We start from the raw sequence: 13,456 nt of genomic DNA on the forward strand, positions 1-13,456 counted from the left end.
AAATGTGGGAGTAACCACGTTGGATTCCTCTGGTGATACCATCCTACTCCACCATCATCACCGCCTTTGTCCCTCTTGCCCCGAGCCTGATCGATTCTGATGATTACGACGAGCTTAAAAGCTTCGGCACTCCCTTCCTCTCTTTTCTGCTAATAAAGACCAATCTGCAACTAAAGCAAATGCCGCGGTGTCAAATTAAAGGCAGGATGCCGGAGTGTCTAAATGAATTAAGCTCACACTGCATCCAAGTAACTGGTTGTAAAGGAAGGCGTGAAGCAGATCAAAACAACTACTTTTAAAAACCCTGAAAGACCAAAGTTTAAGAGCAGGTTTAACTTTCACCCAAGCCTCAGATTCAGGTTCATTTTCCCTCCTCTCACTTAGTTTGATAAAAGTAATCACAGCTTTGTTTTAAGCACCGGGGGCCTCTGCTGTATAAGTTATTGACAGAACAATTGGAGTGGAAATAGGAGTCAGCACACAGCAAGGTCTCCTGCAAGGACATTTCTATTATTTTCGAGCTGAAAAAAGGAAACAAGGAGAAATGTGCCAGTGATTATCTAACATAATGGAAACTTGTACAGCCTTCCTAATGTCACAGATTCAGTTTGAAATCCCCCCACGTACCGCGGGACAACAGAGTCGCTTTTGACAAATGGGTTATTTAGACCTTTATGACTCTGGCGGCAACTGCAACGGACAGATGTGCAAGGACATCTCAGTCGTTTGGCCAATTAATTTTTAAGTGATGGGGAAGTGTCGTGACAGTGCACAGCTCAACACAGGCATCCCAAGAGGCAAAGTTACTGGATCGGGGTGGTCTAAAGTGAACCCAAGTAGAGGGGAATGTGTTTTGGGGGGTGCAGGTCCCTGCTCTGGAACAGAACTAAATGGTCTGGTCCGACCTCCAAGCCATGTTTAGTCAGACGAGCTAGCCAGGGTAATTAACACTTGGGGCATGGGTGACTCATCCCTGCTTCAGCCTTTACCCAGAGACAATTACAGAGTCACACCACTCTACCAACTGACACTCCATCATTACCTGCGAATCAGCAGAACACAGATGATACTCGCCGTCTGTCTCTTGCTCATCTGAGTCAGAGCTTTTATTCTGAGCAACGCGTCTCTCTATCGACCCATCAGATGTGTCTGTAAACAATATAAATGGGTGTGCAGATGGTGCCACAATTGGAGTACATTTGTATGGTTGCTCAAAGTGCTGTCGATCGGTATATGTCAAAGTCGTAATTGTGCAGCAGGCTGAAAGGTGCCGCATTGTGCTCGTCTTTGTCAGAAGTAATTAACGGCCATTTGAAAGATGTGCCTTCTTTTGTTGTTTTTCATTCTTTGAGCGCTTCTTTTAAGAGTCTGAGCAGAGAAAGAGGCGTCTAATGAAGCATTCAGTGAAATGGCACATGCAGCGAGCTTCGTTTTTTTCCATCAGGGAGCCGTACTTCATCAGCTTGATTCAGCATATTGAGGACATATTCATCACTTGCCGATCCACCGGCACAAGGATTAAATACACCATCAGTGGAAAAGAAAAACTGTCTGCAGTGATAAAATCCTCATTCCACTTTGATGAGACGTGAAAATGGGACAAGATGGTGCATGGAGCAGTTCTAGAGAAGATCTCACTGGGTTTAAAGAAAAAGTCAGGTGACAGTTACAGCTGAAATTGACACATGAAGAAGATAACGTTGTAAAAAAAGAAGAATGGAGCAGTAGAAGAATACAGTCGCAGGGTCTCGTTCATAGGAAATGTTCAGATCCTTTTTTAAATGTGGAAAATCTCCACAGTGAACTATGGACATTGATTTTTAATGTGGCTTTAAAGATCGTTTCGGACAAATGAGCGGTCTGCTTGTCCATCCTTATTAGCCAATCAGCTGGCTAATTTAAGTCAAATGTGACCAATGGCTAATTATTCTCATTCTGTACGCTGCATGCACAAATGTACTCACTGACCTCTTAATACAGGTATAACTGTCCAACCAATCACATGACACAAGTATTTCAGGAACTGCTGATCCACTTTGATTTTCCCAAACAGATGCCACTAGTTCTTACAGAGGATGGTGTTGAAAAACACCATAGAAAGGCAACAGTAACTTAAATAAAGCACTCGTTGTGACCAAAGTGTGCAGAAGAGCATCTCTGAAAACAGAAACAGCATAAGACCTGTTACACTTGCCACTCCTGTCAGCTAAGAACAGGAAACTGGGGCTACGAGTAACACAGGAGACTGGAAAAATGTTGCCTCGTCTGATGAGTCTCCATTTCTGCTCTGACAGTCCGATGGCAGGGTCAGAATTTGGGATAAACAACATTTAGGCTGCTGGTGCTGGTGTAATAATGTAGAGGATAATTTCTCGACACGCATTGGCTATTATTTAAATGCCAACCTGAGTCTGGAGCAGGAGATTCACATCATGAGAGCAGCAAACCTGCTGCAGCTGTGTATCTCTGAGGAGTGTTTCCAGCACCTTGTTGAATCTCAGTCATGAAGAATTAAGCACCAGCAACATGTACCTAATAAAATAGCCTGTGAGTTGTTTGTTTGGTGAGACATTTGAATGACCTTTGCTCAACAAATTAACAAAGTGAATCTATCACTGGCTTAATGACAGCGGTTGTAAAAATAAGAGCACATAAAAGCAAAATTCAATAAGTTACTGCTACAAATGCATTTTGATCTTTCAAAAGGAAGTAAGAAAAAACAAATTCACAGGGCAGATGTCACCTGTCAGGATCCTTCATGTCTCTCTGCTTCTTTTGTTGTCTCCGCTTCACCTCTTGGCAACATCATCTCAAATCGAGCATGGCTCAGTCTGACCACATCAATCCACAGCTGACTTTTTACTTTTGTGTCAGCAAGAATCCGGCTACAGATCCCCGTGGCTGCTTCTCAGCCTCATGAGGTGTGATGTTTCTCAGGAGGACATCCCTAAATAGAGGGCTCTTACCATGACTTTAGAAGTCTTTGAGTCTGTGTTTAATGTGTCTCTCATCTGCGACATCCCTTTTAATCGCTTGTCCTCCTGACAAGAGCTTTGCACACTTAAGATAATATTAATACAGATGTGTCAGAAATTATTATTTTTGCCGCAATGAATGCATTTGTTTTGAAAAATGTGACAAAACCATGTTGTGCAGTAATAGCCTGCTCTCTCTTTACATTTTCCTAATTAAGTGTGTCAGCGCTACCGTGGGGCTACAGCTTGATTATCAAGTGGAGAACCAGCAACTTTTCACGCAGCTTACAAATGTCACAGCTGGTTTCAGTAACCCACTAGGATTTACAGCTGTGATTATACAACAGTTGATTCTAAAGTTAGCAGAAAACGTAAGGAAATTTGTGCTTGGTCGATTATTTCTTACAAATGGGCCACTATTTAAGGGGACATAGACAGACTTTCCAATGATATAATATAAGCTTTATCGCCATAAAGGAAGCAAATTTCCTTATTTTTTATGCTAAGTTTATATATCAGTGTCATTAAAAGCGGTTTAACTGGACAACAGTGTCCTCACTGATGCCATTAACAATCAACCCCCACTTAATGGGAATTTTATCTATTGTGGAAATCCTCTCTGAGTCAATTGCTGTAATTTTATTCATATTTCCAGTATTTCCATGTCATCTGCTCTGCTAGAGAGCTGTGAGTAGCGCCAGCCGATCCACCCCATCAAACTCACTATTAACGTCACTCTGTATACACAGCTTTATGCTGCGAGCCCAATAAAAAAAAAAAACCTCAACGCCGGCCGCATTTATTAAATGCGCTTCTTTAAGAGCACCTTGTTAGCGATGTTCAAACAGACGGGCAGAGCAGGAGAGGCACTGGCGCAGGGAGGACTATCCTCACTGGAGAAAAGCCTTTTATTTTAGTCACAGCGATTTTTCTATGGAAGAGGTGAATAATCCTGTCAACACGAGGGGCAGACTGCCAAAAACGCCGAATTATTATCCAGTTATGATTTGATTTCGGTGGATTTTCATGTGTTGCTCCATCTGCTTTACTGGAAAGAAGAGACTGGCTTACGTATTAAACACACCGGAGCTGGTTATATAAGAGATAAAGCTTTGTGCTGTTACTGTTGTTTTATGTTATTGACCCAACTAGGAAAGCAACCCACACTGGCACTTAGCATACAGGCACACGGGCTTCAGCGTGACCCTGACAGTTCAGCCCATGCCAGCGCCTCAGATAAAGACTCCCATGCTACAAGGGGAGACAGTATTAAAAATGGTAGTTGATATCCAGAGTGTTTGGCTGGGCCTTTCTATCTTGAGTGCATACTGGAACAGTAAATAGTGGCCCTAGACACTTCGGATGGAGGTTAGCTTTAAAAGAGGAGAGATATACCGTTCACGGGCCCCCAGGGGCACTTAAGAGTGCCAAGAGAGTGTGACGCACGGGCAGCTACCTTCTGACCAGTGCAACTAGAGTGTCCTCATGCCCCTTCAGATCCAAGCTGCAGTAATTCCCTGCTAGAGCTGGGGAATCAGTAGTTCAGGAAGTTGCCATTTACAGTAATTTCATCTTCTGCCAGTTGAGGGAAAGTTAATGTCCAACCAGTCGTGTGATTAGTGTAATTTTACACTGATGATGTAGGAGTGGAGCAGACCCCCTGTCCTGTTTCTAAAATGTCTTAAACCGGACATTACTCTGTCACTGCTCCCATCATGACGTATCGTAATGCTGCACACGTGCAAGCAAATGTGAAGATGTGTCCAAACGATCCAGATACGCAAGTTTCTAACCCTTCATGCTAGGGCTGGGACCCAAAATTCATATCTCGATATTTTTTAACTGGATGGCGATATACGATATATATCTCGATTTTTTTTTTAAAGCCATACAGTAAGAACAAAAAGAGAGTTCATAGTCAAAGCTGTGTCCCAGATGTCACACAGGCACTTTTATTAACATACAGCATAGATGTACATGAAAAAAACTACTCAAAAATAAATTAGGAGCATTTATTAAATAATAATGCTCCATAAATAAAAGAAAACTGCTGTTTTTGTGCATAACAAAGAGCTCACAACTGTGCAGTCAGAATGTAAACTAACAGACGCTGAGCACAATAACATTTCACAGCTGCTCTGTTCCCAACTTGTACTGCGTGACTGACAGCCTGGAGTTTGAAATCCGCTTCGTAACCACGGCGCTTACAGGTGCCATTTATGGTGCTTATACACACACAATACTGTAATATTACGCTGAAGCACAGTACGTATCACTCCGCGAGGCTCCTCGGTAGCCGTAATGCTCCGACAATCCATCAAGCGGTGCAGCTCCTTAGCTGACCAAAGTCGTACTCAAACATTTATTGACAGATTGCTGAGCGCCGTGTACCACCTAAGATCGGTTCGCGGCCATCAAGCACAACCAGAATTAATACAAAAGGCGCACTGTCGAGTTTTGAGAGAATGAAAGGATTTTAGGCTGTGCAGCCCCTCTGGGCTGCATGGTGTTAGCGTGGTTAGCGCGTTAGCATGGTTAGCTTGTTAACACGTTGACGGCGTCCAGCCCCACGCACGGGGCGATGCGCAGTAACTCGTTAACGGAGATTTGCCGTGTCCATCATGTCGCTGCCTGCAGGTGAAGCGATGGGGGAGGAGGGGGAGCTGTGTTCAGTGAAGGATGAGGCGAGGCCGAGTAACGTTGCGTAGAGACGAAAGTGGACGAAAGAGAGGCAAACCTGCGGCTCCACAACTATAATTATAACGTAACATAGACTATATCGATATAAAGGATATTGTCACATCTTATATCTCATATAAAAATATATCGATATTTTAAAAAAAAAACCCTCAATATATCGCCCAGCTCTACTTCATGCTTATACATATATCGTTTTTCCAGCCTCTCTTCTTTTCCCCCAGCGGTCCGACTCTCCTCACGTTTAGAAGCACACACAGGAACAAAAATACAGAGCCGTCACAAAAAAATGTGCTCGGTATGAATAAATGAACGGTGAGAGAGGGGATATGATGTCTCAGAGGACCCGATTTTTTTTCCAAGATGGAATGCTTGAAATGGACTTTAATTATTAATCATCAAGAAGAAAGGCTGGAATAAAGAAATAGGGACAGTGGAAACTAAAAGAAAGTCGACAGTCTGCGGCAATGCTTGCAGCTCTGCGAGGCCGGGCTAAGTGGCACTTTCACTGTAGTTTCGTATTATAGCATGCTAATATTTTTGAAAACATTTCTGGTATTTGATAATAAACACAAGTAGTACATATAAACAACTTATGACCTCAGATGTTCAAAATTAAAAACAAAGCACCCAGTGATCTATTTGGGGCGATCGTGGCTCAAGAGTTGGGAGTTCGCCTTGTAATCGGAAGGTTGCCGGTTCGAGCCCTGACTCAGACAGTCTCGGTCGTTGTGTCCTTGGGCAAGACACTTCACCCGTTGCCTACTGGTGGTGGTCAGAGGGCCCGGTGGCGCCAGTGTCCGGCAGCCTCGCCTCTGTCAGTGCGCCCCAGGGTGGCTGTGGCTACAATGTAGCTGCCATCATGAATGGGTGGATGACTGGATATGTAAAGCGCTTTGGGGTCCTTAGGGACTAGTAAAGCGCTATATAAATACAGACCATTTACCATATGGAGGAAAATTAACAGCTGCTTTGGAGATTATAGCGCACCGGCTGATTGAAAGAAACACATCAGCACAATAAAAGTACTGCCACCAGTGTAGACAAGTATCTGAGGTTCATCCAGTGATTAAATAACTGATCGGACACAGATCAGTACTAGACCACTGAAGAGAAAGGAGACCACTGTGGCTACAATCACCATGAGGCAGCGCTTCAGGTGACCAAAAATATCTGACAGACAGTTCATCCATTCACTAACCCACCCCTCACTGTCCTTGACAGTGTAGATTTTCTGTACTTTATCTTATGTGAGGCTTTTCTCGCACTAATGATGAAAACTTTTGGAGTGTCTTCACCACTGTAATTGGGAACCAGACTGCACTGTCTCTTAACAGACTGTTAAAGCTTACACGCACATCCCAAAAGTCCACTGACACCAAGTAGTGTCTTTAAACTTCCTGGTATGATGGTTCATTACTAATATTTCCCCACTAAGCCACCCTTAATTCCATCTAGATATAAGTCTCGTGGGCTGTAACACACACAAAAAGCTGTAAAACTCGCCTTTGGGTACATGTAGACTGCCAAGGATTATCCAATCTAACATTTAATAGCCTGACTTAAGCGAAGAGGGAGGTGGGAAGCAGTCAAATCCTTGACTCTCCCTGGGCAGGACAGGGGTACTTTAATTCGTCTAATTAGCTGCGTGTGTCAAAAGCCAGGCAGGCGTCACAATTCGGAAGAGTCTCGGGCCGAAGCGTGGAGGAGAAGAAGCGAACGACACACTCAGGGACGAGAGATGTTGGCTATTAATAGTTTGCGAGCAGTGTGTGGCCTCTCTCCTCAGAGTAATTGCATTTCCCTGCACTGTAGTGTTTCTCGTGGCGCTTGGAGTTTCATTTTTGTGCCCCCCCCCCCTCAGTGCCAGTCCTGTTCATCTCCACCATATGAGCATGGCAGAGGAAAACACAACAATGAACAGGTAGCGTGCATCAAGCTGTCTCCAAGGGTGTGTACGTCTTTTTTCCCCTTTCCTGCGAGCTCCCGAGGTAATAAGACATTCTGCAGTTATTGGATTGTTTTGCTTCACTTCCCCTTCTTTTCATAGGAGGACAGAGACAGAGTAAGATAGTACTGCAGCACCTACGCCACACGGACAGAGACAACCTCCTCCTCTTCTCTGCGAGCACTCAGCCTCTCTAATGGCTAAATACATCACTTTCACCTTTGTCTAACTGCCCACACCAATAACTTAACACTTTTTGCAGTAGATGTGGCAGCAGAAGGGAAGGCGTTTTAAAGCATCCATGCATTTTGCACTTTCTCTTTGCGATATTTTTATCCTTTGATCGAGTCTGCACGGTCCTCCTTGCAGAAACATCCTGATGTCTCCCAGCTGTGGGTTTGAGCCTTGAGGATGAGGCTGCCAGTGTTTTCCCAGGCGGCGCAACATATTGGTGGCCATCTGCCTCTCTGCATGCAGCACCTTCACACTGAGCCAGGCTGCCCACCCACTGAGTCCAGAGGCCATGCGCGCTGAGCCCTCAAAGTCCCAGCACCTCTCTATTCTGCTTGACCTATTCGACATCTTAAATTAGACAGGCACGTAGGTAAAGCAACGATGCAAGAAACTCCACCAGGTTTAGACCGCAGCGAATGCTTTTAGTATTTAATCCTTTCCAAGATTTTGTCAAAGATACCTTCGATTATCCGGCTGCTTGGCTTTTTTCTCAAAAGCTTCAAATCAAAAATCGCCTTTTCAAAAACAGGAAAGGCGGAAAATCCTGTCATCTGAATCATCTGTCTGTTGTCACTGCATGTGAGTAAAACATGGAATGATGAATATTCCCTAAGGCAGCATCCCGACAAGCCTCTTAAATACGCCGCCTCCAGACATGTGTAGCATTACGTAACGAAGCTGTACAGTGAAATCCGTGGAAGTACCCGGTGTTACCGCAGCTATATGTTCTCCTCTACCAACTCGAGAGCCTCTCAGAATGGATGAACATGAACAACGCTGCATAAATAACCTGCTGCCGTGTAGAAGAGCCACAGTTATGACACATGGCATGAAATCTAGGTTTGGTAGCGCTGATTTGACGATCATTATGGGAGATTGTAAAACGCCCCCGCTGCTATCCGAGCAGGCAGAGTGTTTACAGTACGACCGAGTTGTTGCTGGCAGTGCACTTCCACCGACTCTTATCTCGCCAAATGCATGTGACACCATCATAGCACAAAATGCCAACGGCATCATTATGAGAAGTGATTTATCAAGATTCAGCCTGACACTTTTTTCCAGGTGAGTGGCACACTCGAGTGTTTATTACAAAGACTTCCTCAGGCTGTCACCAGGCCTTAAAGCTCCACAGTGGCACATAGTTAACAACATGCCTAAAAGGAAAACATTTTTATCAAGCGATGCCGCTACTGTCAACATCTATTTCGCACCTGCTCTTCTGGATTTCTTCCCTAATCTGTTTGCCAGGACATATGAAGGGACGGTGATTAAAAGCAGGATGAAACACGAGACTGGGGGCAGCTTACAGAGGCAGGCTCGTAGCTCATATTTTACCATAACCAAGACCGATCCTGTAGTTAAAGTCTGATCAAATGATCAAAAGAAGCTGTATAATTCTTTTTTTTTTCTTTTTTGTTGAGTGGGCTGTCATAGTGCTCGCAAAGGAATAAAGAAGTAATTCGTGGGTTGAGGAGAAAGAACCAGCCCTGGAGAATCAGCCGCTTCTCCCCAGCCGAAAAACTCGACACCATTAACCTCCAATACTGCTGAACCTTTCCAATCAAACAGCAGCTAGTGGAAGTGAAGGCACCATGGGGATGTGGTAATTACACATGTCACCGAAGGCCCTCTTGCTGCCAAAACCATCCACCGAAGGGATTGAAAACGTATTAAAACTTTGCTGGGCTCGGGTTTGCCAGTGTTGGGATACAGTAGTAGGAAGTGGGTCCTGAAGAGACAGGAGCTTGTTGTAAGACAGTGGAAAGAGGCTTCCTGACACCTGACAGTGAAACCAGTGTGTGTGAGGTAGATACACATTCATACAGACCAGTGAGCTGTCAGGAGCCCGTATACGGGTCACTGCCTCTCAGCAAAGTCTTTTTCCCATCTTGCAGAAAGCACACGCAGACTTGCCTTTCTGTAGACGATCATATTGGGGGAGTCCTCCTCGGGATCAGCGGTGCCCGTTCCTCCCTGGTCTTTGGACCCTTCTGCCATTTTCTCTAAATCCTGTCGAGAAAAGCAAACGCACCATTAGAAGACAGCATCCGGCATCCGCTGAAGGGTCGAAGAAAACAAAATGAAAAACGACAAACATCAGACGATAACTGCATTTCCCCCGAGAACCAAAAGTTCTCCAGCCTTTATCGGAGTGACATTCAGCTGTCAAAACGCATGCTGCTGTCTCAAAAGCAAAAGAAAGAAAGAAAAGAGGACGCCTGTCATAGCAGAGGCAGATAAAAGGGCCCAGGTAGGCCGATGTAGGATGAATAATAAATAAGCCACAAAGCCAGATCGTGAACACACAATACCTTAACCTCAGCGGGTGTTTCTGCAGTTGCCAGGGGCTGTGCGAGAGGTTGCCGTGTAGCTCTGTTTAATTTGAAAAATAAAGACTGTAACTACATAAATAAAGTCAGTGCTAAGGATGTGGTAAGAGTTGAGCTGGGAATGCTCAACAGTTTGTGGATAAAGGTTGAAATAAATAGCTGGAAATAATGGAAGGACAACTGGAATAGTTAATAATTACCTCAAAGGAAATACTCAAAGTAGCCCAATGAAGAAGCGCTGATGTGGAAGAGTAGTGGGCTCAATAGCATAACAAAACACTGACGTATGCAGACAGGTAGATGCACAAGATATTTGCAATTAACACTATTAGATAACCTCATCTGACTTCATCTTATATAAAACTGCCACTGCAGTAAAGTGTGTCAGCAAGGAGGAATCAGGAAGGCACTAATTATGTATAAAGCACAGATGTCGGTGTCCTCAGCACACACTGAGTGCGGCTGCGACGTTGATGACTCATCTTAACAGAAAGCTGATGTTCATAATGAATGAACCTTCACCGAGGTGATACCGATAGTGTCTTTGAGCGTGGTTAGCGCTGGCCACTGTGTTTGTTGTTGTTTTTATGCTAAGCATAAGTAAATGTTGACTCCATCAGCTGCAATCATACAATGGTTACCTCTGATCTGCCTGCACTCCCAACATTAACCTCCCCCAGGCTTCATGCTTTGAGAGCCGCTGTTAAGGGATTTATTTACTTTCTCTAAGCAGACACACACACACACACACACACACACACACACACACACACACACACACACACACACGGAATTAATTCTGCTTAAGTAAGGATTTTCATAACCTGGTGACTGGTGCTTCACAAGCCCTCTCAGCTCCTTTTGCATTCGAGGTACCTGTAAAATGTAAAATGGCTTTTTAACCATTTGCTGGTCCTTTAATTGGGAGGTGAGACTGGTGAGGAAGTAGATCACATAGTTTAACACATCCTTAATTTTTGGTGTGAGAGAAGAAAGCTGCAATTCATTGTTGCTGACAGTTATTCGTGTTTAAACAGAGCTGTGATAAGCTACCGAGGGGCAAAGAATAGTGGATACAGATGGCATTTCATGACAGGGACACGTGAGCGTGCTCAAATGAAACCTTCATACATTAAACCTGCAGCTGGCATGGGGGATTTGGAGTGGCTGTATTATATAATTGCAACTCGCAATGTTACAACTTACTTCGACTTTTGAAGACAATAGGAGGGGAGGGGGGGGGGGAATCATCGGTGTTACCGGTTCGAACGGCAGCAGCCGTGCAAGGTGGCTTCGTCACTGTAGCTTTCATTTATTACACCGTAGAGCATGGTGATGCGCATGAGTGAATAAGTAATCATCCGCTCTTGCCTCACTGTTTGTTATTGCCACCAGAAGTGCAGAGTGCAGCACTCCTCATTGGCTAACACGTCTGTGCTCTTTTTAGAGTCTGAGCACATTAGACAGCTAATCTTTGCGCCCGCCTCAAGGGTCGTATACAGACAGAGGAGGTATGGATTGCATAGCACCTGTTCGAAGAAAACAATAGTGTACCAGTAGTTCAAAGCTGTAATTCTGGAGAGCAACTTCCTTCTAATGAAGCTGCTCAAACATGCAAACCCACAGACGCCTGTCCAAGAGAAACAGATGAAACAGGCATACTGAGAGCTGCTGAAAGAAACCCAAGTGGGCCACATATGCCCTCATGTACACCACATGTGTGTATGTGTGTGTGCATGTGTTTCTACCCATGCATATCCACAAATCTAAGCACGCAGCAAAATCCAATTCATGAGGAAACACAAAAGGACATTGCACACACACACACACACACATATATTCACAGAGGCAGACCCCCTGTGAGTCCACAGATGCCCGGTCAACTGAAACAAACTGGAATAAAACTGGCAGAGAGTTTGCAGAAAGAGCCACGCAACAAGCCGTGCTCCAGTTACAGCCAGAGCCATAAAAACAGCGAGTCCCAAAGCCCTGTTCACTTGAGGCAGGCGAATGTCTGCAGTGCAACATCTGTGACACCTGACAGTTGCTGATACTGAAGCGTTTTATTACCTTAACAACAAAATAAGATAAGATAAAAGATAAGATAACCTTTATTAGTCCCACACGTGGGAAATTTGTTTTGTCACAGCAGGTCCACAGCAGATCGCCCGGTCCACTCGGCTCCCCCTGGCTGGCTTCCCCTTAGCAACAAGCAGCAGGCAGGTTCATGGTATAATTGGCACAGGGAGAGAGAAGGGGACGGAAGCAGTGGAGCAGCGAGAAAAGAGAGAGAGAGAAAGAAATACAGAAGGGAAAAGAAGCTGGTTGGCCACTGCAGTATTCCTCTAGTTCTCCTCCTCCTCTTCTTCTTCTTCTCTCTTCACCAGCCCTGCCTTGCCCCGGCAGTTCAGGAGATCCTCATGTGTGCACCTCGTTCATCCCCCCTCTCCCTCTGTCTGCATGTGCACGACTCAGAGCGAGAGCAAAAGAGAGAGTGTGTTAGGGAGGGAGGGAGGGAGGGAGGGAGATCAAGTTGAAAAAAAGGGGGGAGGGATGAAGGAATTAAAGAGAATATAAAGAGGAAAACAGAGGGAGGAGAAAGACGGGCAGGAAGAGAGAGCGAGAGAGGGTGTGCGTGCATGAGAGAGAGAGAGAAGTGGATGCACAGCACAGAGAAAAGGAGGACAGAGAGATGCAGACTGCAGCAGCAGCAGCGCCCACTGATGCTGAAAATAAGAAACATTTCATTAAGCGGATATTGAAATGCTAATATAAAAACAAGTTAGTGAGCACACACACACACACACACACACACACACACACACACACACACACACACACGCTGGCTATAAATACATATCCCAGACTCTTTGAGCAAGCAACCTCAGAGAAAATGCTTTCATTATGCATTCAAAGCTCATGTATGAGAAGCCGCCCGGGTCCCAAAATTAGACTTTTTCTTGTATTTCTTAGGGGGTGGGGGTGTGTTTCTTTTATCACGGACAAAGTCCACTTTCCATGTCCTCGAGTACGCCGAACATCCTCTCATGTTTCTTCCTCCACCCATTCAACCCATTCTAAATGCATGTTCTCCTCCCGTCCTCTCTTCATGTACACTCATTCAAGCTTAAATGGCTAACCCAAACGAATGAACCTTTTTCTTTTTCCCCGTCCGCCATAAATTAGATCCCAAAAGCCCCCGAGAAACTACAGAAATACATGGCATGGCCAATTTGTGAGTGCACGCGTGCAGAGTGCACACACACACACAC

At 44.8% G+C, this 13,456-nt stretch overlaps 1 protein-coding gene across 5 annotated transcripts in view; it reads right to left on the reverse strand.

Annotated features, from left to right (window-relative positions):
- Positions 1 to 12,655, reverse strand: part of LOC102197036 (regulator of G-protein signaling 6-like) — a 53,839-nt gene extending 41,184 nt beyond the window's left edge. For 4 of the 5 annotated variants that reach the window (XM_005742743.1, XM_005742742.1, XM_005742741.1 and 1 more), the window contains exons 1-3: positions 12,349 to 12,655; positions 12,255 to 12,269; positions 9,769 to 9,864 (exon numbers count right to left, since the gene is read on the reverse strand). In XM_005742743.1, coding sequence (XP_005742800.1) covers positions 9,769 to 9,852 — 84 coding nt within the window. In that variant the 5' untranslated portion in view covers positions 9,853 to 9,864; positions 12,255 to 12,269; positions 12,349 to 12,655. Of the gene's footprint in view, positions 1 to 9,768; positions 9,865 to 12,254; positions 12,270 to 12,293 lie in introns of all 5 variants that reach the window. The other variant, XM_005742740.2, reaches the window with a different exon arrangement.
- Positions 12,656 to 13,456: the final 801 nt, after the last annotated feature.

The sequence above is a fragment of the Pundamilia nyererei genome, unplaced genomic scaffold (assembly GCF_000239375.1).
Source record: "Pundamilia nyererei isolate P.nyererei 1_Seehausen unplaced genomic scaffold, PunNye1.0 scaffold00123, whole genome shotgun sequence".
Taxonomy (NCBI): domain Eukaryota; kingdom Metazoa; phylum Chordata; class Actinopteri; order Cichliformes; family Cichlidae; genus Pundamilia; species Pundamilia nyererei.